General features: G+C 47.3%; 1 protein-coding gene across 5 annotated transcripts in view; it reads right to left on the bottom strand.

Annotated features, from left to right (window-relative positions):
- Positions 1 to 24247, bottom strand: part of ERC1 (ELKS/RAB6-interacting/CAST family member 1) — a 348818-nt gene that overhangs the window by 17544 nt on the left and 307027 nt on the right. For 3 of the 5 annotated variants that reach the window (XM_024733026.1, XM_024733027.1, XM_024733025.1), the window contains one exon: positions 15742 to 15930. In XM_024733026.1, the coding sequence (XP_024588794.1) occupies positions 15742 to 15930 (189 nt within the window). Of the gene's footprint in view, positions 1 to 13987; positions 15061 to 15741; positions 15931 to 24247 lie in introns of all 5 variants that reach the window. The other 2 variants (XR_003001538.1, XR_003001537.1) reach the window with 1 other exon arrangement.

Below are 24247 nucleotides of genomic sequence, written 5' to 3' on the forward strand. Positions count from 1 at the left end.
CTAAAATATAAAATAAAAAAAAAAAGGAGGTGGGGGGGGGGGGGGGGAAGGAAGAACGGGGAATCCTCTCTTGTGTAAAAACCTTGCAGAACACCAAAGGAATCTGATGTATCATCCCGTTCAAACAACAAACCAGTTGTGACTACAGTTGATAACACGGTATTGTGTAACTGAAATTTGCTAAGTAGAACTTTAAAAAAGGTAAGTAACGTGAGATGATCAATGTGTTAATTAACTTGACGAGGGGAATCCTTTCACAATGTATACGTATAGCAATCATCACACTGTCCACTTTGAACATCTTACAATTTTATCTGTCAGTCGTATCCCAATAAAGCCAAAAGGAGCAAGCCAGGTACCCACGTGGGTGGGGCGTTTAGATGCAGTGCGTCCTGAGGCAGAGACGGACCACTCCCCAGTCCAGACTTGCTGGGACAGCACTGGAGGCTGGAGAAAGTACGGAGGTTAAATGGGGAAGCAGAATTCCTGCCACGCAGAATTTTCATTGGTAACACCTCACACCGCCTCTTACAAACCCGTTAACTGACGTGAGTAGAGACATTCACTTTAAGAGCCTGTAGTTATCCACACGGGGAAGAATGTCCCTCTCTGTCAAAGGGACCATCGGAGCAGCAGCAGGGTTCTGAGAGTCTCGGACACGGCCAGGCCAGGCCAGCCAGGCCAGCATGTTTGGTTTGGCTTTCAGAAACGAAATGTGTCAAATGGAGAGGATCAAAACCAGAAAACAAACCACCCAGACAACTAAGAAACCTAATGCTGAAGCCGTCAGGACGACAAGAACAAGGCTCTGCTGTAGCTGAGATTTCCGCGCTAAACCAGCACACAGCGAATCCACGCCTGTGAATCACTGTGGCTGAGCAGGTCCACAGAGGGAAGCGGCCTCCACTGCAGGGGACGTGCTCAGTGCACATTCCACGTCCAGCACGTGGCACCCGATTCTAGGGCCAGCGTGACGGGGAGAGACTGGCAAGGCTCCCTCGGGGAACCATGGATCTTGTTTTTGCTTTTTTTTTAGGGCCAACCTGACGTTCCCTGGGTGGTGTCTCCCAACTCCCTGGTGAGATGACAAAATGACTTTTACAAGCTCCTGGCCCCGCAGTTCAGAAGGGCCACGGAAGGGGTGCCACTACCTCCTAAGGCTCTGGGGCCGTGTGGGCTGTTCTGAGTGACCCCTGGGTACACATGACCATCGTCTGGAGGACCATGAACGGTGATGGGGTGGGCACAACGCGAGGACAGGCACCTGTGCTGAGGTGGAGAAGGCTGGTGGGGCGGGGCCTGGATGGTTACTCACTTTGCGTGCTCCAGGGAAGAGGATGTGATTTGAAAGCTCCTGGGCAAAGCTGGATTGGAAAGAAAAATATTCCCTCGGCCCCTAAAGCTCGGGACTTCTGCAGTCGTGTTTCCTTCGGTGAAGAAGGGTGAGAGGAGAGACCCAGGGACCGTCCAGTCCCGTCTGGCTCAGCGGATGCTCAAGGCGCAGCACACGGGGAGCACAGTCGCGAAGCCACGGTGCTGCAGGGCCCGAGCGTCCTCCCACAGCGTGGTTTCCACGCGGCGGGAGTGGCCGTGGTGAGAAGGGAAGTGCACAGCACTCCCGGGAGGCTTCTCCCAGCCCCTGCAGAGGGGGGTCCCCGAGCTTCGCGAAGCAGCAGCTGGAGAGGGAGGCGGGCTCAACCTTCAGCAGCGGCCCAGTGAGCAAGGATGCTCTGCGCGGGTAAGAGGAGACGGGGGTGACGGGGTGGGGCGCGGACCGCCCCTGGCACACGGCCCGGCGGCCCCTGCGTGCGGCTCTCCGGCCACCCCGCGGCCCGTGTCACCAGACAGGACACAGCTTAGGAGCCGACCGCGCGGGGAGCAGGCCGGGGCTGGCAAAGCCACAGCCCCGAGAGAGGCTAAAGAAATCTCCGGACAGGCATTTTAATGACCTCCTACTCACTCTCCTCCCCGAAGAAAGCCCCAGTACTTGGTCGGCAAACGGGGCCTGGGACAGACAGGCGTCCATCCCTCCACACACGCGGCCCGAGCCCGACGGCGACGCCCGGCAGCCCTTTAACGCGACCACCGAGAACACGCCTGTCTCGGGGGCGTCCTCTGACAGGCGGAGGGGTTTTTCTCCCCCGGGGACTACAGGGGGATGTGGTGGGGACAGGTCTGGGACGGAGAGAAACGTCCAGGCCCCATCTGGCCACTCGGCTTCATCTTCCCAGGCAAGTCCCGTCGTGCCCGCCTCAGCTCCCTCACGTGCAAAGTGCCAGGGGCAGGGGATGAGGCTGAGTAAATGCAGCTGCTCCTGACGGAACGACACGGGACCAGCTGAGCTCCCGAGGCCGGAGGGTCGGAAGGGTCTCCGCTCCTGGCTCCTTGTCTGGCTCTCATCACAGGACGCTCCAGAAAACCTGATACCCCGTCTTCTCGGTGACTCCCTGCCTTCCCACGAGGTGCATCCTGACGCCCACGTGTGCTAAACTTATCTTATGAGTAAGTATCTGTGGACTCAAATTTAGGCCAAACACTTGCAGAGGGCTGGTGTGGACTTCAGCCGTGCGACAGGCCGACATCAGCGAACCCTAAGGACGATGATGCTTTATCACCAGGCCCGGGTCACAGCGGAGACTAAGCTGGTTTTTAACGTGGCAGCGCTGTTCCCTTCTCAAGTCTCCTCTTCCCAGCCACTCACCGTTCCTATCATCCGTTCAGGAGCCCTGGGCAGGCTAACGTGGCAGACACCGTGCTACCCGCCCTGGAAACGCCTGCGTTTAAAAAGGTACTAACCTCGGAGAGATGCTTGATTCCAAGGAATAAACGGAACCAGTGGCCATCAGGCGGGGCTCCATCAAACACCCCACCCCCTACCTTAAGCTGCCACCACAGCCTGCTTTTCTGTTAAGATGGCAGTAAGATCTCAGCGTTTAAGTTTGGCTGAGAGTTTCTATTAGAAAAAAAAAACTTTTTTAGTTTGATAACATTAAAACCACTATTTATCTTTAAAAAGAACCCCATGAAAAATCCCGTCCGTCAAAACCTGATTTTTAGGGTGACTTGAGTATCTCTTCAATTTACGGCAAGATCTGTTATCTTCAGTGTTAAAATTACAGGCTCCCTTTCACCAGGAGCACACGCTAGGTGGGGCATTTTCTCTTGTGCCGAAGTGGTCTTCAAAAAAAAAGAGGTAGACAAAGCAGTAAGATAGCATTTATACGGTGCAGAAGAATGCCACTATCTTATCTCCAGAAAGTTCCTGATTTCATTCGTTCACTAAGCAAGCATCTGCTTCCTACTTTATGCCTTTGTGTCTATTACACAGCTTTTAAAGAAAGGTCCAGTTTCTAAGTTGTGTCGCAGGGCACTCTGGACTGACATCACCAGCGGGCCCTACATCCCCACCTCCCCCCACCCGAGGGAGGATTCTGTAATTAGTGGATGTGAGCAAGGCTCTCCAGCACCCCCTGCCTCTTAATAGGCGGGCCCCTGTGATTTATGTGGAAGGCCCTTTCCAGAGCTTGCTTGGAAGTTGGTTGTTGGAAACACTGAAACAATTACTTAAGTGGTAGTTAGGGCCCCAGGAGGCCCCATGGGCTACTGGCCATAATGTTATGGGCTGAGTCATGTGCCCTCCCCCAACTCACATGTTGAAGCTCTCACCCCCAAACCTTAGAATGCGACTGTATTTGGAGAAGTGATTTAAAGTGGGTAAGTTCAGATAAGGCTGTTAGGGTGGGTCCCACTCCAATCTTACTGGTATCCTTGTGAAAAAGAGGAAACTTGGACACATACAGAGACGCCGGGGATGTACCTGCACGGAAGAAGGAAGATGTGAGGACACAGGAAGAAGGCGGCTGTCTGCAAGCCAAGGAGAGAGGCCTCGGGAGAAACCAACCCTGCTGACACCTTGATCTTGGACTTCTACCTTCTACCTTCTGTTGTTTAAGTTACCCAGTCTGTGGTACTTTGTTGTGGCGGCCTTACAAACTAATACAGTATTGTTGGTGAGCAGTGTCACCTAACCATCACAAAACCTAACCATCACTTGTACCATTTTATATACTGGAAGACGCCTTCTGCGTCCCAACTCCTGCATCAGAAACACATCTTCACTCGCCCCAGTGGCAAGTGAGTGTGGCCTGGTCCCATCTTTCCCACTTAGCACTAGAAGGGGTTCAGGGAGAAAAACCTCACTGACCCAGCCACCCTGATGTTCTTACAAGAGGTGCAGGAGAGTCGCTTAGAGGCTCAGCGAGTAATAGGGACAACAGTCAGAACAGCAGCAAGTGGGGACTGGGTCACTGGGAAGAGGGGACACCGGGAGGGAGGCTGTGGCAGTATTTCCCCCCTCTCTGGGGGAAGCAGCGCTTTAGGTCAGGGGGCACAGGCAGTCTAGTGGGGAACAGCAACACTGTCTGTAAACTGGGAGAGGGCTGTGGCCCAACACCTTTTCCTGTTTTGAAGGTCACACAGGATTCCCCTAAGAATTCTGCTGTACATACACACGGCCAGCGTGACAATGGAGCTTGGCACTGTGCAGGGGCACTGGGGCAGAGATGTGCCTGGGACCATGCTGGACGCTGCCCACTAGACGTTTAAGTGACTTCTGTTTCTAGACTGTCCCACCAAATCTTTGGTAAAGAATTAAATAGTGGTTTGAGGAAAGCTAAGGACAATTTATTTCAAAGCTCTGACTAGATGGGAAAACTGCCGTCTCCAAGGCTTCTCTGCTCCACGGGCTTCGGGGTGGCAGCGCCTGCCCCGGGCCAGTTTCTGGACGTTCGCAGGGGTAAATTTCCCTGCATTATCTCTGTGAGTCAGTGTGCTGGACTGGAGTTGTCAAGACTCATGAAAACTCCAAGATGGTGACTAGCTGCTCCTGTGGCAGCTCCGGGGAATCACAAGCGCTGACCTCCTCCTTCCGCGGGAATACTCTCAACACAAAGGAAAAACACAGGGCAGCTAAAAGATACTAAGAGCTCTGTAAATACAGAGCTTCATAATTTAAAAATGTTCCATATTCCCATTTCAGAGCTCTAAAGGGCCCAGTGCAAGCCCAAGCTAATGGAAACAAAGTCAAAGGTTCCTGCCCTCTTTGCTGCCAAGCTGAGGGCACAGGAGACCTGAATTCAGACTAGATGTTTCACGTTCTTTTTTTTTTTGCGGTACACGGGCCTCTCACTGTTGTGGCCTCTCCCGTTGCGGAGCACAGGCTCCGGACGCGCAGGCTCAGCGGCCATGGCTCACGGGCCCAGCCGCCCCGCGGCATGTGGGATCTTCCCGGACCGGGGCACGAACCCGCGTCCCCTGCATCGGCAGGCGGACTCTCAACCACTGCGACACCGGGGAAGCCCTCACGTGCATTTTTATTCAGCCCCGGCCCGCTGGGGGCAGAGGCCCTGGCGACGAGGATCGGGATGGCGAGGGAGAGACTGTGGACAAGAGAGAAACAGCAGAATCCCCTTCTCTGAGATAAGTGAAGGGAGGAGATGGTCTGGAGGGATCTTTCGTATCAAAACAGCTCTGGTCTAGCTGAGTCTCTTAATGCAGTATTGTCTCTCCACAAACAAGGTGACACAGCGCCTTCAGCACCAGGCCTTTAAGTTAGCCCCTGTTTAGGTGTGTCCTTTCCTGTGTCCACCATTCAGCTGCCCTCAGGTCGGGAGCGATTTGCAAAGAAGGATTAGTGTCTGTGTCATTTCTACTGTGTGAGCGAGGTCCTCACCTCCTCTACATTCAAATCCTCTCTTCCTCTTCCTCCCCGCAACCCTGTTTTAGGGGATTTTACCAGAAGTCAGGCAGCAGGCTCAGGGTCTCAGGGCCCAAGCCAGCAGCTGGCCAGGCCCTGTCCTCTCTTGTGGGGTCTCCCAGCGCTTCTACCTCTTTTTTTTTTTTTTTTTTCCCTTTTTAGAACAATCTCTTCTCTGCCAGATTTTCAACGTCCAGCTGGCAAGATCCTCTGCTCTTTGCATGAAAAGGTTAATGGAAGCTGTCAGGAGGGGAGAGTGTCAGACCGTGAGAGCAGAGGGGAGAGGAAGAGTGAGGCTGCCCCACAGGGTTTTCTCATAAACGTGAGACAGACAGACAGACAGACAGACACACACACACACACACACACACACACACACACTCCGTCCCCAAGCCCAGTCAGGCACAGACCCTGCCTGTCCTCAGGGCCTGGAGCTCTTGCTGCTGGATCGCTGGTCGCCTCGCTCAGCCTCTCATGCTCCGCCACCCTCAGTCTTTTTGGACAAGAGTTCAACGTCGGAGCCGAGGAAACAGTGCAAACAGCGCAAAGAGAAGAAAACCAGATCAGAAACATGCAGGCTGGGAACCAAGACAGAATTTGCTGCCCACAAAGAACCCATTCTTCTCTTTTCTCTCTCTCTTGTTTTCTCTCCCCGTTGCCCCCAAAAGCTCCCATGTCCACGTGGCCCGCTTGGGGGCTACGACGATCTGTGCAGATGCATTCACGAGAGAAGAGTGTCACGTCATGACTGATGACCCACGAGCTCCCGGAGTGAGGGTCCAGTGCCACCCCGGCGTCAACCATCCCAGACTCACCGCCCTGAAGAGGGGACAAGCCAAGCAGCCACTGATCAAAATCGAGAAAACAAAGGGAAGACGGGCTCCGAGGAGACGACGAGGTCCGAGCCAAGTTGTGCAACGATACTTCCCTGAAGGTCAAAACTGGACTGGGTGCTGGGAAAGGGGCTGGAGTCCACAGCCGTGACCCGCGGAGCGAGCTGGCCAGTGAGGGCTCGTTCCAGCGTAGTCGGCCGTCAGGGGGCTGGCATTCGTGGTGGAAAAAGGACGTGTGCTCCAGGGAGAGATTCCACTTTCAGCTTTTCAGCAGAATCTGCCTATCAGTCGAACTGCTTCAAAAAGTTCGAGGGCTTCCCTGGTGGCGCAGTGGTTGAGAGTCCGCCTGCCGATGCAGGGGACGCGGGTTCGTGCCCCGGTCCGGGAAGATCCCACATGCCGCGGAGCGGCTGGGCCCATGAGCCGTGGCCGCTGAGCCTGTGCGTCCGGAGCCTGTGCTCCGCAATGGGAGAGGCCACAGCAGCGAGAGGCCCGCATACCGCAAAAAAACAAAAAAAAAACAAAAAGCAAAAACAAAAAAGTTCGAGAGGAGACTGGAAATGGGGTGTGACTTTTCTGTTTTTGTTTTGAATTAAACTATCATTGACATACAGCAAGATGCACAGATCTCTGTACATCAGAGTGTACAACTTGATGAATTCTGATCAATATATACAGCCACATGACTGTCTCACCAACCGAAACACAGAACATTTCCATCGTCCCAGAGAGATTCCTGGGACCCCTTTCAGTCGATTCCCGCAGGCGTCCAGTGCTCTAGTTTCCATCACCACAGATGAGTTCTTCCTGCTCTGGAAATGCCTTACAAAGGGAATCAGACATTAATCAGATATTCTATTGCATCTGGCTTCTTTTGCTTCACAGTGTTTTTGAGATTCATTCATAAAGTTGCTTGTATTAGCAGTTCGTTCCTTTTTGTTGCTGAGCAGTACGCCATTATATATGATAATTTAAGAAAACCTCTTCTGTTAATGATCATTTGGGTTGTTTCCAGTTTGGTGCTTTCGCGAATAAAGCTGCTCTGAACAATTTTGTACACATCTTTTTGTGGACGTGTTTTCATTTTTCTTGAGTAAATGAGGAAGAGTGGGATTGTTGGGTTACAGGACAGGTGTGTATCTAATTTAACAAGAAAACGCCTAACAGCTTTTCAAAGCCTTGGACCATCCTCACCACTGCACGTAGAGCTCCAGCTGCTCCACACCCTCGTGGACATCTGGTGAACGTGTAAAATTCACATTTGGTGAATTTCAGCCATTTTCTTGGAATTGCCCTGCTATCTCACTGTGGCTTTCGTTTATGTGAGCACTGTTTTCGTGTGCTTGGTTTGTGTATTTTCTCTTGTGAACTGTCTGGTTCAAGTCTTCTGCCCATTTTAAAATTATGTTGTTTTGTCTTTTTGTTTCTGATTTTAAAAAATATCCTCTCAATAGAAGTCCTTTGTTCAATATATACATTGTGAATACTTCCTCCCAGCCTTCTGATGAACTCAAGTTTTGAAAAAGTACAATTTTTCATTTTTTCCTCTCACGGTTAACGTCTCTGTGCTTGCTGAATTGGGGGAACTTTCAGCAACATATGTGCCATTTGGCTAACACCTAGAATTAAGACATAACGTTCATTTATCCCACTACAGGTGACGTTACCTTCAGTCATTTGGGTTTAGATGGTGTCTGCCAAGTTTTTCCAACATAAATCAACTAAAAGGATTTTGTGCTAATTGACTGAAATAACTTTTTGTGTGCGTGTGTGAAGAGACACTTTTAGACTACGCAAATATCCTGTTCCTAAACCAACTTTCACCCACTGGTTTTCATGTTCACTGATGATTCCAGTTCAAATCAGTTATTACTGTGATGGTTGCCAAGTGGTGATTCTCTAACTCCGCCACTCTTTCTCCATGTATTAGCTGGCATTCTACTACAGGGCATGGCCCCTGCCCCACCATGTATTTGCTTACTGATTTCTCTACACTAGTACAGACTCATAGATTCCTGTTCTACTCAGTGGGCTGTAATTTGTTACTATTATTAATTCTGCTGCTCAAATTCCTGAAGATTTTGCTATTGGGAGCCCCCCATGTCCTTCGTCTTCTTCTTTTTAAAAAAAAATTTATTTATTTATTTGGCTGTGTTGGGTCTTTGTTGCTGTGTGCGGGCTTTCTCTAATTGCGGTGAGTGGGAGCTAATCTTCGTTGCGGTGCGGGGGCTTCTCATTGCAGTGGCTTCTCTTGTTGTGGAGCACGGGCTCTAGGCACGTGGGTTTCAGTAGTTGTGGGCTCAGTAGTTGTGGTGCACAGGCTTAGTTGCTCTGTGGCATGTGGGATCTTCCTGGACCAGGGCTCGAACCCATGTCCCCTGCATTGGCAGGCGGATTCTTAACCACTGCGCCACCAGGAAAGTCCCCCCTCCGTGTCCTTCTGACACACTCCCACCACTCCTGGAACACTCCATTACTTTCCGGTATAAGACACTCTGGATTTATGTTGTACTTTGCCACACACAGTCCTAGGCTGAGCCATGTCTCCAAGGAGCCCTGGTTCCTTTTGGTGAAAAAAGGCATCTATAAACCAAGAGCTGGGAGCTAGGTGAGCTCCTTGTTACTGGCGTATCACTGCTTCTAGGTGCTTCAGCAGATAAAACTAGGAAATACACACATGTATCCATGTAGATGAGCACACAAATGTACACACAGAGAAAGCTAAATCTATTGTCTGTCAAAAACCCTGAGTCCACACGGACACCTCCAACAGCAGCTGAACGCCACCGGACTTGCCTTCACCCTCCTGTATTTGTTACTTCCTCCTCCTGGAGTAACAAGCCTGCTCCCATGAGCTTCAATATACTTACTCATTTGTTCAGTCTTCTTGTATGTAGCCAGTCTCCCAACCATCTGCGCCATCATCTTGGTCCTTGCCTCCAAATGCCACCATGCCAGCTGAATCCTCAGCCCTGGCCCTGCCAAAAATGCTGGCCACGTGGGCCGAATCCTTGATCCCAGCCTGCCAAACACACCAGAATCTTTGGTCCCACCAACTATATAGGCCAGTGTCAGGGCCAGATTTATGGAAACACTAACAAGGTTTCCTGCCCAGGAGCTGGCAAGAGGGCCTGGCAAAGAAAAGAAGACACCTTCTGTAGAAGGTGTGTGGTGTGGGAAACGTGGACCTGGAATTTCAATTATGAGCTGTGATTCTGGAAGATAACGGACAGTGGTCAAATATGGGGCTGTCCTAGAATCAACAGAGAAGATGTTTAAATCTAAAACTGAACCTAATGAAACCTTTTTCTTCATTCTAGCCACCTGGTACCACTACAGCATTCTACTTTGACACGACCTCAATCTACTTTTTCAAAGAAAGTTTCTCTAGGGCTCCAGAGCCGTACTTAAAATGGTACGAGACTTACATTTATCTGAAAAATTTCAGCAACATCTTTTCTTCCAATAGCAAGTGACTAGAAGGCTCAGGTTCAGTAAATACTAATGAACAGAGAGATAGCCTGGGTACTATGATGTCATTTATTCCAAATTTATATCACACTGAACAATACTGCACATTGTTCTTGTAAACAAATACGTATATTAAAAAGGTAAAAACGTGGACTGTAAAAATGCAGACCAGTTTAGGACACTGGTTGCCACTGCAGATGAAAAAAGAAAAATGCAACTGGGCACAAAGAAGACTTTAACTATACTTAACATTAACAGGTAAGAGCAGCCTGCACTGGGAGAGGACAAGAGTGTGAAGGGGGAGCCCTGTGGTGTAGGCATGAAGGAGCTACTGAAATCCAGGAAAAATCAGCACTCAAGACTTTGCACTAAATGTACAATTCACCACTGGAAAATTTAAAGCCTGTGGCGCGATGAAAGTAACTCAAACCCAGCTCAATGACTGACTTGACTCAGTTCCCAAATGCTAATGGTCTGACAGAAGAAGAGGAATTGCCTATTTCTAGACACAAATGTTATTAATCTCAGTTTCTACTCTTCTTTTACATATAATATTTACCACTTAATAAAAAATGAGACACCAAAACAGCAAATGAACTTAAAGACATATTGATAGAAATTATCCAAACAGATAATAGGAATCTCCAAACATAACATGAAAAAGATCCCCCAAATAAACAAACAAAAGCCCCCAGACATCGAAGAGATGTGGAACAATATCAGATGGTCTAACAAATACATAATTGTAGATATAGAAAGGGAAGAGAGAGAGGGACGAAAGACATATCTGAAGAGATAAGGGCCAAGAATCTTCCAAAATTAATGAAAGACAACAAAACATAAGCCCAAGGGACACAGAGATCTCAAAAAGGATTTTAGCACAGACAGGAAATATAACGTAAAATACAAATAGGCACATTGTTTTCAAATGGTTGAAAACAAAAGTTAAAAAAAATCTTGAAAGCAGTCAGAGAAAAAAGAAACATGAGAGGGTGGGGGTGGAGCACACATAAACACAGCAGACTTTTCAATAGAAACTATGGAAGCCAGAAGAAAATGAAACAGCATCTTTAAAATATTAAAAAAAACAGGAAGTCAACCTAGAATTCTATACCCACAGAAGAATATCTTTCAAAAACAAGGTATTAGCTTGCATGGGATGCCATAAGAAAATACCACAGACTGGGTGGCTTAACAACAGAAATTTATTTCTCACAGTTCTGGAGGCTAGATGTCCAAGAGCAAGGTGTTGGCAGGGCTGGTATTTTTTAAAGGCCTCTCCTTATCTTACAGATGGTTGTGTTCTTGCTGTGTCCTCACGTTTCTTTTTTTCTCTGTGAGCACACAGCCCTGGTGTCTCTGTATGTCCCAATCTCCTCTTTTTACAGGGACACCAGTCAGATTGGATTAAGGCCCACCTATCAGCCTCTTCTTAACTTAATTACCTTTAAAGGCTCTATCTCCAAATGTAGTCACATTCTTGGAGTCAGGGATTCAATAATATACACTTTGCAGGGGACACAATTCAGCCCATAACACCCTGCCTTCTCTACCCCCCCAAACTCATGTTCTTCCCACACACAAAACACATTCACCCCCATCCCAACAGCCCAAGAGTCTTAACCCACTGCAGCATCAACTCTAAATCCCAAATCTCACGTAAATATCATCTAAATCAAGTGTGGGTGAGACTTAAAAAACATGATTCACCCCGAGGCAAAATTTCAATGTGGACCCGCTGAACCCAGACAAGTTATCTGCTCTAAAATACAGTGGTGGGACAGGCATAGGCTAGACATTCCCATTCCAAAAGGGAGACCATGGAAAGAAGAGAAAGGGGTCATGGGTCCCAAACAAGTCCAAAACCTAGCAGGTCAAATTCCATTAGATTAAAAAAAAATTATTTATTTATTTGGCTGTGTTGGGTCTTCACTGCGGCAGGCGGGATCTTTTGCTGCAGCGCTCGTTGTGGCTTGCGGGCTTCTCTCTAGTTGTGGCGTGTGGGCTCCAGAGAGCATGGGCTCTGCAGTTTGCGGCACGCGGGCTCTCTCGTTGAGGTGCGTGAGCTCAGTAGTTGCGGCGCGTGGGCTTAGTTGCCCTGCAGCATGTGGGATCTTAGGTCCCCAACCAGGGATCAAACCCACGTCCCCTGCATTGGAAGGCATATTCTTTACCACTGGACCACCAGGGAAGTCCCTCATCAGATTTTAAGGCTTGAGAATAAGGCTCTTTGGCTGGATGCTGTCCTCCAGGCCCACTGGGGTGGCAGCTCCAGCCCTCTGGCCCTGGGTGGCAGCCTGGTCTATTGAAATCAAGGAGGAAGAGACAGCCTTGCCCCCTAGGCCTGTGCCCTCTAGGCTGGTGAATATATGTTGTCAACAAGAAACTCACCGTAGCTATAAAGACATCGACAGCTTAAAGGCAAACATATGAAAAAAGGTTTATCGTGCACTCACAATTGTAAAGAAAGCTGAAATGGTTACGTTAATGTTAGACAAAGCAGACTTCAGAGCATGGAGTATTACCAGCTTTGAAAAGAGATAGTACATCATGATAGAAGAGTCAAGTCATCAAGAAGATATAACAATCCTTAATGTGTATGCACTCTATAACAGAGCTTCAAGATACATAAAGCAAAAGCCGATAAGGTAAGAAAAATAAACAAACCCATAAATTTAGTTGGTAAGATAGCCAGCCTCTAAGAGGGCAAAGGAAACAAAACAATTCCGGGAAATCTTCAGATGTAAAGTAATATTTCTGTAGGCCAGGCAGCTGCAGATAATAGGGTCATAACTCAGGACGGAGTCTGAGTTGTTCTCCTGACATCAACGTCAGATTATCCAAAGCTACTGGATGGCACTGAGGAAGCTGTCTTGGGTCACCAAATAAACCATCAGCAAGGTATATACTAACAAGCACTCTTCACACGTACAGTACTGTGGCAGGCACTTTAGAAATACAAGACATGGCTCTGGCAGTGAAGAAACTCATCTAGTTAGGGAGTAAGAATCATAACTATGAAATACAAAGTAATAAACTACGCAGAACTCACTAGAATTCACTCACTCATCTGAGTTAGTAAGCAAGTACCAAGTACCTGACGTGGTGCGAGTTTTAAGATGAAAATGATATGGTTCATGTCCTCAGCTGACAGAAAGCCTAGACTAACGGGAAGACAGATATGAAAACTAGTAAGTACGAGTGTCACAGGTCACACAGAAGCCCTAAGGAGGGAGCGGCACATTGGGCCTGGGGTTTCAGGAAAGAACTCAAAAAAGAAATGATGTCTGAGCTGAGTTTTAAAAAACTCAGATTCCTATTTAGATATTCCCCAGGGAGACAAGGCAGGAAAGGGCAGAGCAGGCAGAGGGACACAAATGTGAAAACTGTAAGTCAATTAACAGTTTAAAAGACTGTCAGTTGTTGTATGCTTCAGGGATAGGGTGAGAAGAGATGTGCATTTAAGAATCAGGCCAAATGAAAGGAGGCCTTGTGTGCTTTGATAGGAAGTACGGACTGTACCCTGCCTGCCTTTCTCCTTCCCTTTCTCTCATTCCTTAAACAGACCTTTACTGAGCAGATACTATGTGCTAGGCATTATTCTTCGTACAGACAACAGTGCTGAAAAAGACAGACAGGGCTCTTGTCCTGTCCTCACGGGGGTGTGTGACCGAGGGGAGCATGGTGGCAGTGAAACGCATGGGACATACAGAGGTGAGTAACACAAATGTCAAGTGCAGAAGGCTCTATCTCCCTGAAGAAAACACACACGCAAAATAAACCAACGTGCATATTTAGCGGTGATCTCTATCTAATGTTTCTTGGGCTTCAAAAAGTAAAGTCAAACCTTGCTCACAATAGGCAAGTCATTTTGTATTATCACAGGTCATCTTTCTCGACAGCCTGCACCACCCCCTTAAAATCTTACTTGGAGAGAGGCGGCAGAAAATGGGTCGGTTTCTCCACCAAACTCGAGCTGCTCTGGAGAGGCTGATGGAAGGTGTGGTTAGTTGCTGTGCCCCTTTACAGATGACCCCAGTCACCTGCTCCCCAGGTTTTCCAGGGCTGCTGCTGAAGACACAGTTTCACACGCCTCATGCAACAACTTCAGTAACTGAAGCAGGTTCTCAGCCAAGGGGAAACGTGACAATATTAACATGATTCATGCATGTGAGCAAAGCTGTTTGGATGATAACATGTGGGATGGTATGCCTTCTATTGAATTCCTGGTTTTTCACTCAAAACTTTCTGGAAAACTCTTAGCTTGAGATTTTCTACCTTGGCCTCACCCTGAAGGTATTTTTTTTTCCCCTTAGAAAGACTGATTACTTCCATTCAGGCATATTTGGAAAACAGGACTGAGCCAAAATACTTTTTTTCATTTCAAAGACAAGTTGTTTCACAAAGAAATAATTTAATGCCAGTTAAACTTTGATACATCACTGTTCGCGCTTTAAGATGCCCTGTCTCTCTGCAAAATTTTGAAGTGGAGTTCCTAAAATTAACTGGCTGTGTGCTCTGTTTCCAGCGGGCTTCCAGTGGCATGTTAACTTCACGGTTATTAATATCAAAAGGAGCTACTAGAAATTCGATTTAATTCTGTCCTTTAAATTTCTCCCTCTTTTGAGAAGAAAGAAATTAAAATTTCCATGGCAACATGCTAAATTTGAGAGGTCGGCCTTACCTTTTCCATCACACAAATCAGGTGGGTGACCGACAGGCCGTTAAATGGGTCTGTTTTTAGGCAATGTCCACACCCGGGAGTCAGTCCCGCCCTGACCCCAGCGTGCAGTTCTCGACCCGCGGCCGTCACTGCTCCCTGCAACCTCACACCACAGGATGTGCCCTGTTCGACACAGCCTCCGCTCACGCGTTGTGGGTGAACAAACAGGAGGCATTCAGCTGGAAGACGGTGCACAGCTTCGACTCGCTGGTGCAGAGCTCTAGCAGACTGATGGCACGATCACAGCTACAAGGGGCTGGGACACCATCAGCCCCACTCTGTGGCCGGGAACAAAAGCAGCTTAGGATTACTGTTCTAAAGCGGCTCGATTTCTTCTTTTCTATTTCTCAGTGTTTATTCAATTTTTCTTTCTTTTACTTTCCATGTCTGCCCTCACCCCGTTTTCTCCTTGTTTCTTTTACTCATGGTTTTTGTCTCCTTTTAGCCTTCTCATTTTCTCTACTGAACTAAAAAAATCACGACATGGAAAAAAGAGAACCAATGGATTTCACAGGCAACAGTAAACAGAAAGCGGAGCAGAGGAGGGTAACCTAAACTAATTCATCTAATGGTCCTTTTATTGAAAAACTTAGTAGGTTGTGACCCGCAGTTCCCTAGAGACAGCTGACTTGTCAAGGATCCTCATCCAAATATCCCCAACTCAGACTTCCTTTCCGTGGTCACAGTCACGAGTGGCCATCAGTTCCGTGAAATAACAGATTCGCCTTAACCCTCTCCCTTCCGAACCAGCCCTTTCTGATTCTTTGGCAAGTTACACTGAGGGAAGAATAAAGTGGGGCTTACTTCAAATGGTAGCTCCTAATATCTACTGAAGAACCAACCACTGTTAAGAATCTTGACTCTGAACCCCGAATTCTCCAAAGCAGCTTCTATTGCGTCAACCTAAAGAGCAGCTGAATTTTGTGAGGGTGTCGCCAGAGCTCAGGTGAGAGGCTTACCTGTTCCTGGGTCATCTTCTGCAGCTCATTCTCCCATGCTGCCTGGTCATCGTCCAAGTTATAGGAAGCTGGTGGAGTGAGTCCTTGAAGAATCAGGGGGTCTCGGTCATGGCAGAGGGCTGTCAGGTGTCCAATGTACAACTTTAGTTTGCTTCTGTTTTGGTCAAGTTCTAAGAGGGGCTGGATGATCTGAGGTGAAAAAAAAATGAGGAAAGTCAAGGTCAATCTGAAACAAGAAGTTCCAGTCTCTTTATGCCTCCCAAGGCAAAGAAACGGAGCAAGACTAGAGCTCTTGTGATCACTACCGCAGTCTTCGGGACTGTAGAGAGAAGCAGGTCCATACACCTGCACGTGTGCACGGTCACACCCACCCACCGTTCTGGGGGCCGCGTGGGGACCGCTGGCATGGACATCAGCGCGAGATGCAGTTCTGACTTTGGGCTGGAGATCAAGCACAGGGTGAGCTTGTTTTTGCAGAGGTGGCATTCCTGATGCAGAAAGACTCCAGTTACTTCACAATTGCTCATCCCATCTATTTACAAGGAGGTTACAAAAGACTGCTAGTGATTCACTTTGTTATGAAGCAGAAACTAACACACCATTGTAAAGCAATTATACTCCAAAACAGATGTTAAAAAAAAAACGCCAAAACTCCTAGTGAAACGTGCTCATCTGAAAGCCACATGCTACGTGTGTTCCTTCACCTCCTGCCATGGAAGGAAGGTTCTGCCTCTGGAGAAAGTGCGTGTTTTTCTCAGCCACGAGATGTGGTGAGTGAACTCATGACTAGATCTGCCTCCTGGCTGGAGCTCCCTCGTTCACTGGGCCGAGGCCATCGATCCTCCTTTTAATGGGTGACAGATAAATCCTTACACAACGCCAGACCCCTGAGCCTGAGCCCAGGCCCAGCGTGACGCTGGGTCTCTTCTCTTGAGTAGCAGTCCTGCGCTAACTCTGTTTTGCGTCCCCTTTACCCTGGATGAATAACTATCACCTCGGCTCCCTCTGAAAGCACATCAAAGGACAGATGACTTCATCGGGCAGCTCTCGGGCCCGATGACACTCGGTACTGGCAAGCCTGAGGGGCTGAGGCAGAGCTGGGCCGGCTCTCCAACGCTGCAACGCTGGCACAGCGTCTGCCTGACACACAGCAGCTGGGGGAGCCGCCAACCCACCAGATGCTGGCAGGTCCCAGACGTTCCCAGGGCTCACAGGCAGGGTCTGCACCTGCTGTGTGTCACCGGGCCGGCACTTTACACCCGCAGGACACCTCTGACCCACCTAATGGACAAGGAGCTCACTCATCTTCAAGTCAACAGAAACAAGGCCTGGTATTACTTTCAACAGTGACACTCATTTCTTCCTGGCCTCAGAGGACTCCCCTGCTGCTTTCCTTTTAAGCGTTTCTAAAGTAAAGTTTTATGTTTTTTATTGTGAAATCAATGCATATTTTACTCTGAAAAGTATGGGAGAAAATAGAAAAGAAATCATAAATAGCCCATAGGTATTCCATCGAGAATACCACCTGCAACATTTCGCTGATTTCCTTCCAAGTCTTTTTATAAACTTTACATAAATCAGCTTTTAACAGCGCCATCCTTCACGGCTTGCTTAACACCCTGTTTATCCACTTAGTGTTATGCTGTGAGTGCTATTCACATTACGTCTTCCTGGAAAACATGATTTTTAATGGTTGCTTTATAAATATATCACATTTCCTCTGTTTCTAATACTATTTCCATAAAAGAGTTAAGAGAGGGAACAGCCAGGGCTTAGTGTCTAAAACGATCTTTAACTTACTAGAGAGAGCGGAGTTCAGAGTTTAGGCCTACGTGGTATAATACAATATAGAAGCTGGAGCCTGTCTAGACAAACCAGAGAAAGTGAATACATTCAGCATTGTAATTGCTTTTAACACACACACACACACGCGCACACACACACACTTCTCTGAGGATAAAGGTTACACATTCAGGGGCTGGGGTGGAAGGCTCTGGGCTCTGTAAGGGACCCCTAATCAGCAGGCTCGTGGTACGAGTCCTGTGTTACCCGTGGTATCAACACTGCCAACCACAGAAGAACGAGACTGTTTTACAGAGGATTTGGAGACTGGGGAAGTTGGATAGCTTTCTACAAACAACACTAATCTCTCAAGAAAGACTTGTATTTTATTCCTGGCCACAAATGCACATTCACAGTGTAGAAGATTTAGAAAGAGTTCCAAAGCAGAATCTTTAAAGGCAAGTTCAAGGCAACTCCTTTAAATGCATGTTCACCTTGCACATCAATATCCCAACTGTCTAGCCCCGGCTCTGCTACCACACCCCTCATGCCTCCGCGCACTGCAGCCCTATTTCATTTCCCGTGTGTTTTAGCTTGGCCTCCTCTAGCTTCTTTCATGGACACATTGATTTAAAAAAATCACTTTGGGGATTTTCATTGGATTTGTGCAACTTACTCCCATTCTTTGTGTGTGTGTCTGTGTATAGTTGCCATCACATCTGGGCTGCAAGGCTGAAAGAGCTGGTATCTTAGGTAATTACTGTTTTGAGTTGGAAAACTGACATAAAAAAGCACGAGCTCTGAGGAAGAAGACAATGTGATAAATGGTGGTAGTGGAGAGGTCAAATTTTTCACAGTAAAATGGAATCTGGAGAGATACTAGCTCACTGCTGTATGACTGGGAATGAAAAAGTGGACTTTTTAAGGTCCCTGTTCTTAATCAGAGATGAATCTCAAACGGATTTAAATGTATTTCATGCTGAGGTGCTGACAGATTACAAAATATGTAGCGTTTTGCACTCTGAAATTTTTCAAAGTCCAATTGAAAAGTTAAAAAATGATGGAATCTGAAAAATTTTTCGAGGATAAAAATTCATTCCATGCAATGACCAAGATGCCCTTTCTTCTCATGTCAAAAGGAGTCGCTTTTTTAAAACAAAACAAAAAAACTACAGAGCTTACTCGGTGAAAGTGTATGAAACTGTCCAACCAGCACAGTTCTCAAATCTATCCACCAAGGAAAAAAAAAAAAAGTCACCGTGGCCTCTCTGGGACACATTTAACCGTGTCAATCATGTGGGAAATGTCCTTATCTCTTCCTTCTCCCCATCTAACTTGGGCAGGCCACTCAGAAAAGAAACTGCATTTCCCACAAGGTAGAACTGCCACTGCCTAATCTCAGGAGGGAAGAGGGACACTTGCCAAGTAGGAAGAGGATGCCTTACAGGATCCAGAGGTTATGTCTTTTGTCCACATACAACCTCAGTACGTTGGCAAGAAGTCCTACCCAAAGCTGTCAGTAATGCGGTCAGACCACATCAGTCCTACAGCTATGCAGAATTAGAATTACCTATCTTTTTCTTGGCACAAAGAAGTTAAAAAATGAACTTGTCAAGATAACCTCTGCTTTTATCAAATATAATGCCAAAATGTCAATATCCCCCCAATCCTACATTTACGGAGCTGTTAAGGAAAATAATTCAAATTATAAAGGGGAATGAGAGCTTTCTGGTTGACTTACTGAAAGCTTTGTTTCTTCTTGCAAGGATTTATTTATGTATCAGACCCTCAAATTGGCTTCAGAGGCCAGCATTTGATGACACATGGTGATGGAAGACAGTGACCTCCGGAAGGTGTTTATTTTAACCTCCCTTCCACTTGAGCAGGTTAGATGGCTAGAGATCTTTTGGAAGACAGACCAGCTGCTCCGCTATTGTTCGATACAGATTGCAACTGAAAATTCTACAGCATCCCGTTTCTGCAACCCATTTATCTAAGACATGGGAACACATGTTCTTGGACCAGGATGGGACGTTCAGTGAAAGGCCCCTCCAGTCAATTCCACGGTCTGCCCCCTTCTCCCCACTCCACTGTTTCTGTACTAGATCTTTAATCTAAGTATAGGTGGGTTGGTTATGGCACATTCTGGGAGCTCATCCTGAGAGGAAAGGTATACCTTGAACTGAATATCACTTGGGACTTAAGGCATTTGCCCTTGCAGTACTAATGTTTTATTGTTTGGAAGATGCCACTGTTTTTCAAGCTAACATTTATCGATCGTTTACTGTGTTCCTGGCAAATTATTTTTATATTTACTATGGTTCCTCTGTCGCTACAAAATCCTCTTACTCTTCCGTCTATCTGCGGAAGTCCTCGGAGGCAGGTTCAGCTGTCCCTGGATTACTGCATAAATGCCAGTAGCAGTTCTGACTTCTCACTGGGTCATCATTACACCACTGTCTCCCAGTGTAGGTTCACCAGAGAAGTCCTGGAACAACTAACGCATTAACTTCCCAGAAACATTATTCTTTTAATGACATTCTTGTCCAGAGGCCCCAGCAGAGAGCTGAACTCTGAAAAGTAAAAAAGAAAGCAAGGGAATACAATTCAATGGTCTAGCCTCAAAGTCTTTTCTCTCAAGAACTCACTTTACCTTCTTGGTTGCGGTGTGCGTGAGGATGAGGAAGATGAAGGACGGTACTGGGTCTCCTCACAAAGTTTTGGACCTTTGTGCTGCTTTCTCACTTAAATGCAGCTACTTTGTGCAAGAATGCGGTTCTTTGAACAAAGACAGTAAACTGTCATGATACTTTTGCTACATTAACTAGATATACTGCGTATCAAATCACACATATTGACACTAAGAACATCATGTAATTCGCTTAACAAGCATTCAGTGGATGCCTCTGTACCACGCCACAGCCAGCTTTTGCTGGCAGGAATACTAAGAACGAGATGTGGTCCTGTTCTGCGTTAAAAAAAAATCACGAAATAATGGAACTAATGTGTCGAGTGTATATAAGAAGTAAAATGCGTATATTCAGGATTTATCTTTAACTTTAGTTTTGAAGTTTACTTTAGGCAGACCCTTAATTAGCTAACTCAACCCCTTTACCTTGAATTGAGGCTTAGTTTGACGTAGTCTTCCCATATAAGGTTACAAAATCCAACAGCTTCCTTATGCTTAGTGTCTCTGAGATCCAACCTTTTAGTTTAGCCTTCCCATTCGGAACACAAACAGAAGGATACTCAGTGGACCCCCTAAAGGTTTCTGGTGTTATGGTCCTTACTCATTTGTAACCCTAGCAAGCTGAAAACAAATATGCCTTCGAGAATACCCCTCTACCTTATACTCTTCTCCTGCAAGAGAGACACTGGATAAACATATGCCTCCCAGGTCACACCCTCATAACAACTGATACAAAGCCGGGCTACAGAAGGGTTCATGAGATACACCTGCGTGACCTTCATCAGAAAACAAACCTTACTGTTAACAATGGGAATCTGGGAAGTTTCAGCAGCTTTAGCCTGAGTTTGTGCTTAGTGAGAGGGCTACAGTCTCTGAAAAAAAAATCTCTTTTAGGGGGAAGTCAATTTCTAAAGTTTCATGAAAAGTTAAAAAGATAACCTAAAGCTAAAGGCAAGAAAGTTCAGAGCTCCAAATCCCGACCCCCACTTCATAACCATTTTTCACGTGTGTCTATTTGACTCCTCAAAGAAACTTTATAGAATGGGACTGTCTTACATTTATCTTCCAAAACAAAAAGTCACGACAAATACAAAACCCAGAATGACATTTCTTATGCTACAAATATTTACTAAGTACTTAGAATATTAGTTCTGTACTAAGCAGGGTCCCTTCCTCAGCATCTCTTACGGATGATCTACTATCACCACTTGTTTAGCTGATGGAATAACTAACCAGGCAATCCCTGAGGTTCAATGAACTTTCTCATTCCCCTCGTCTACATCCTGGGGACAAAGGTCTTCTCCTTGACCAAATGTGGGTCAGGCTCCCCTGACCTCTCTTCTCAACTGGGCCCTGACTTTTGGGCGTTCATGTTCATCTCTATATTGTCCAGTTCCCCCAGGAATTCTAAGTCGGTTTGTATCTGACGGGGTCCCTCATCGCCCACTATCCCCGGGGCGATGTCTGATCACTCTTCCTGCCTTAGGCAAGAATCCAGTTAGGTTGGTTTAGCCAGAATCTCCCCCTATCCCTGATGTTTCCTCCTTAGGAAGTGTCCATCCACTGACCCCCACCTGCTCCTTGGCTGTAAATTCTCACTTTTCCTTGCTGTATTCAGAATTGGGCACTGTGTCTCTCTCGCTGACTGCAAAACCCCACTGCAGTGGCCCCTAAACCCACTATGATGGTCCTGAATGAAGTCTGCCTCACTGTTCTTTAACAGGTGAGTAAGTACCACTAGGAGTTCACATCCAGGGCCACTAGTGAAACCGAGTCCCCCTAAAACTGACCTCCTCTGCCGACAGTTTGTGATTAACCTCTCTAGGGGAAACTTTATTCCGTTTCTCGTCCTGAACCTGTTCCCCTGAGAGTGAGGAGCACCAAAGGAAAGGGGGGACTGAAACCATGTGCAAGCCCCTGTGTCTATATCCTTCGAAGTAAAAGCCTTTTGCTTTAGTCTCTCAGCCCTCTCCTGAGTCTCAGGAGGCTGACTCCAGAGGGAATGACCAGGAAATGTGAAGACGTAGAAGCAAAGGAGAGCTCTGGGTCAGGAACCTGGTAACAATTCAGACTGCACACCAGCCACACAGCAGGGCCAGCAAACTCCCCGTTCCCTGGAAGATACGGATAAAGGCCTGACACACGTTCCTAAGCTGTTTTTAGAGGAAGCGGACCCCCACGGATGAAAACTACTGACCATCAGAGAATGCAGGCCCCAGGCCGGTTGAAACTGGAAGACTGGTGATGCTCGAAACTTTACCTTGTTGCCAACCAATCCGAGGACTGCGTACGAGCTGATCACACATCCTGCGACCCTCTCCCTCACACACACTGCCTTTAAAGCCCCTTCCCTGAAAGCCGTGGGGGGGTGTGGGTTTTCAGCATGAGCTGCCCGTTCTCCCTGCCTGGCCCTGCAATAAACGCTGCACTCTCCTTCACCACAGCCCGGTGTCAGTACATTGGCTTTGCTGCGTGTGGGTGAGCACATCCAAGTTTGGTGTGGTGACACTAGGTGACTGAGATCAATAAACATTCATCAGAAATCTTACCACATATAGAAATGCTGGGTTCTAAAAGTAAAAACTCTCTCCAAAGGTTTCAGATTTAAAGAGCTTTACGGTTTGTTAAAGTTAGATGTGTCTTTGAAAACGGCAAAAGGTCTGAAACATGAAAAAAACAGTGGGAATCATTTAAAAAATAAAATGTGATCATTTCCTCTTAGTTTTACAACTCAGAAATCTGTTGTCAATTTTCCTTTAAGCATGCATTACCACTCCAGCAAAACAAAACATCCCCTATTTCTTGACCCAGATATGGAGACAAATATTCTGTACTCAAAGTTGTAAGGAGATAAGAAACAGAGTTTAGAATAAAATGAATCTTGAAATCTGAACTACAGAGCTGCTAACTGCATTTTGCCTATTTACTCCTTATTCAGTTAAAACCTATCCTATTGTACTTGGTACAAGGAATCCTACTCGAATAGAGAGCAGAGTGTGTGGGCCCCGCCACTGAGGGAAGAAGCCTTCTGCTGTGGAGGAGGCCTCTTCATGGCCATGAGAGCAGCTTAAGGCTGGAGGTATTGCAAGGACTTGCTTCAGTATCTGGAAACTTGTAAAATCGAGGAAAATAAGGGCATTCACCAACAAGGAGGCGGACAAGTGAGTACAGACGAAGACAGTACACATCAACGGGCAGTAAGCGGAGAAAACGCTGCACGAGGCACGGAAGCCATCACGCGCTGACTGGTGGAGGGGACAGAGGGGACGCATAGTGCGTACCCTGGGCGGATGGGCAGACGAGGCACAGGGAGGTAACCAGTGGCGCGTGTCCCGCAGCTCTTCTTCTCTGCTCTTTCAATAGAGATGGGAAAGCACCTTCGATTTAGTTCTTGGCTTGAGGCTTGCCTTTCCACAATAAATCATTTACTGTATTTTAGTAAACAATGTAGTGGGCTACATATTTGTGTGTGTGTGTGTGTGTGTGTGTGTGTATTTTACAGAACTTCCCCACAGTAAAGTTCCAGGGCTATACACTAATGAATTACAAATTATGGGGAAGAAAGTCTGGGCATGGGGAAGAAAATAAGGCAAAAGAGGGAGAAGAGAGGTTCATACTCTTTGAACAGGCCAGGCAACTGAAGGCTGATGCTGAATCTCAAAGGAAAAACCAGGTAGGCAGTTGGCCACAGGCGAAGACGGTGGCCTCCACCCTGCCGTGCCCGTGCACACACCCGCATGCTGCGGTTGACGACACCTGCTCCGCCCGGTCCTCTGAGCTCTGGCACCTGAAGTGCTCAGGCTGGGTTAGTGCTGCAGCCAAGCACTTCTCCGCAGTTACACCTTCACAAGACAGAGGGATGGATGTGAAAGGCAATAACATGCTTGTTGCCTGCCGTGGGGAACACAGTAATGACCTTATCAGGACAGTTCATTTTCTTCTCTCTCTAGCCACTGGGAGTAGAAGGAAGGCCAGCCCGAGCTGTGCCAGGTACACAAAAGGAGCCTCCTGACCTGGCCAGGATCTCGATAAGTA

This window comes from Neophocaena asiaeorientalis, unplaced genomic scaffold (assembly GCF_003031525.2).
Source record: "Neophocaena asiaeorientalis asiaeorientalis breed wild unplaced genomic scaffold, Neophocaena_asiaeorientalis_V1.1 scaffold150, whole genome shotgun sequence".
Classification (NCBI taxonomy): domain Eukaryota; kingdom Metazoa; phylum Chordata; class Mammalia; order Artiodactyla; family Phocoenidae; genus Neophocaena; species Neophocaena asiaeorientalis.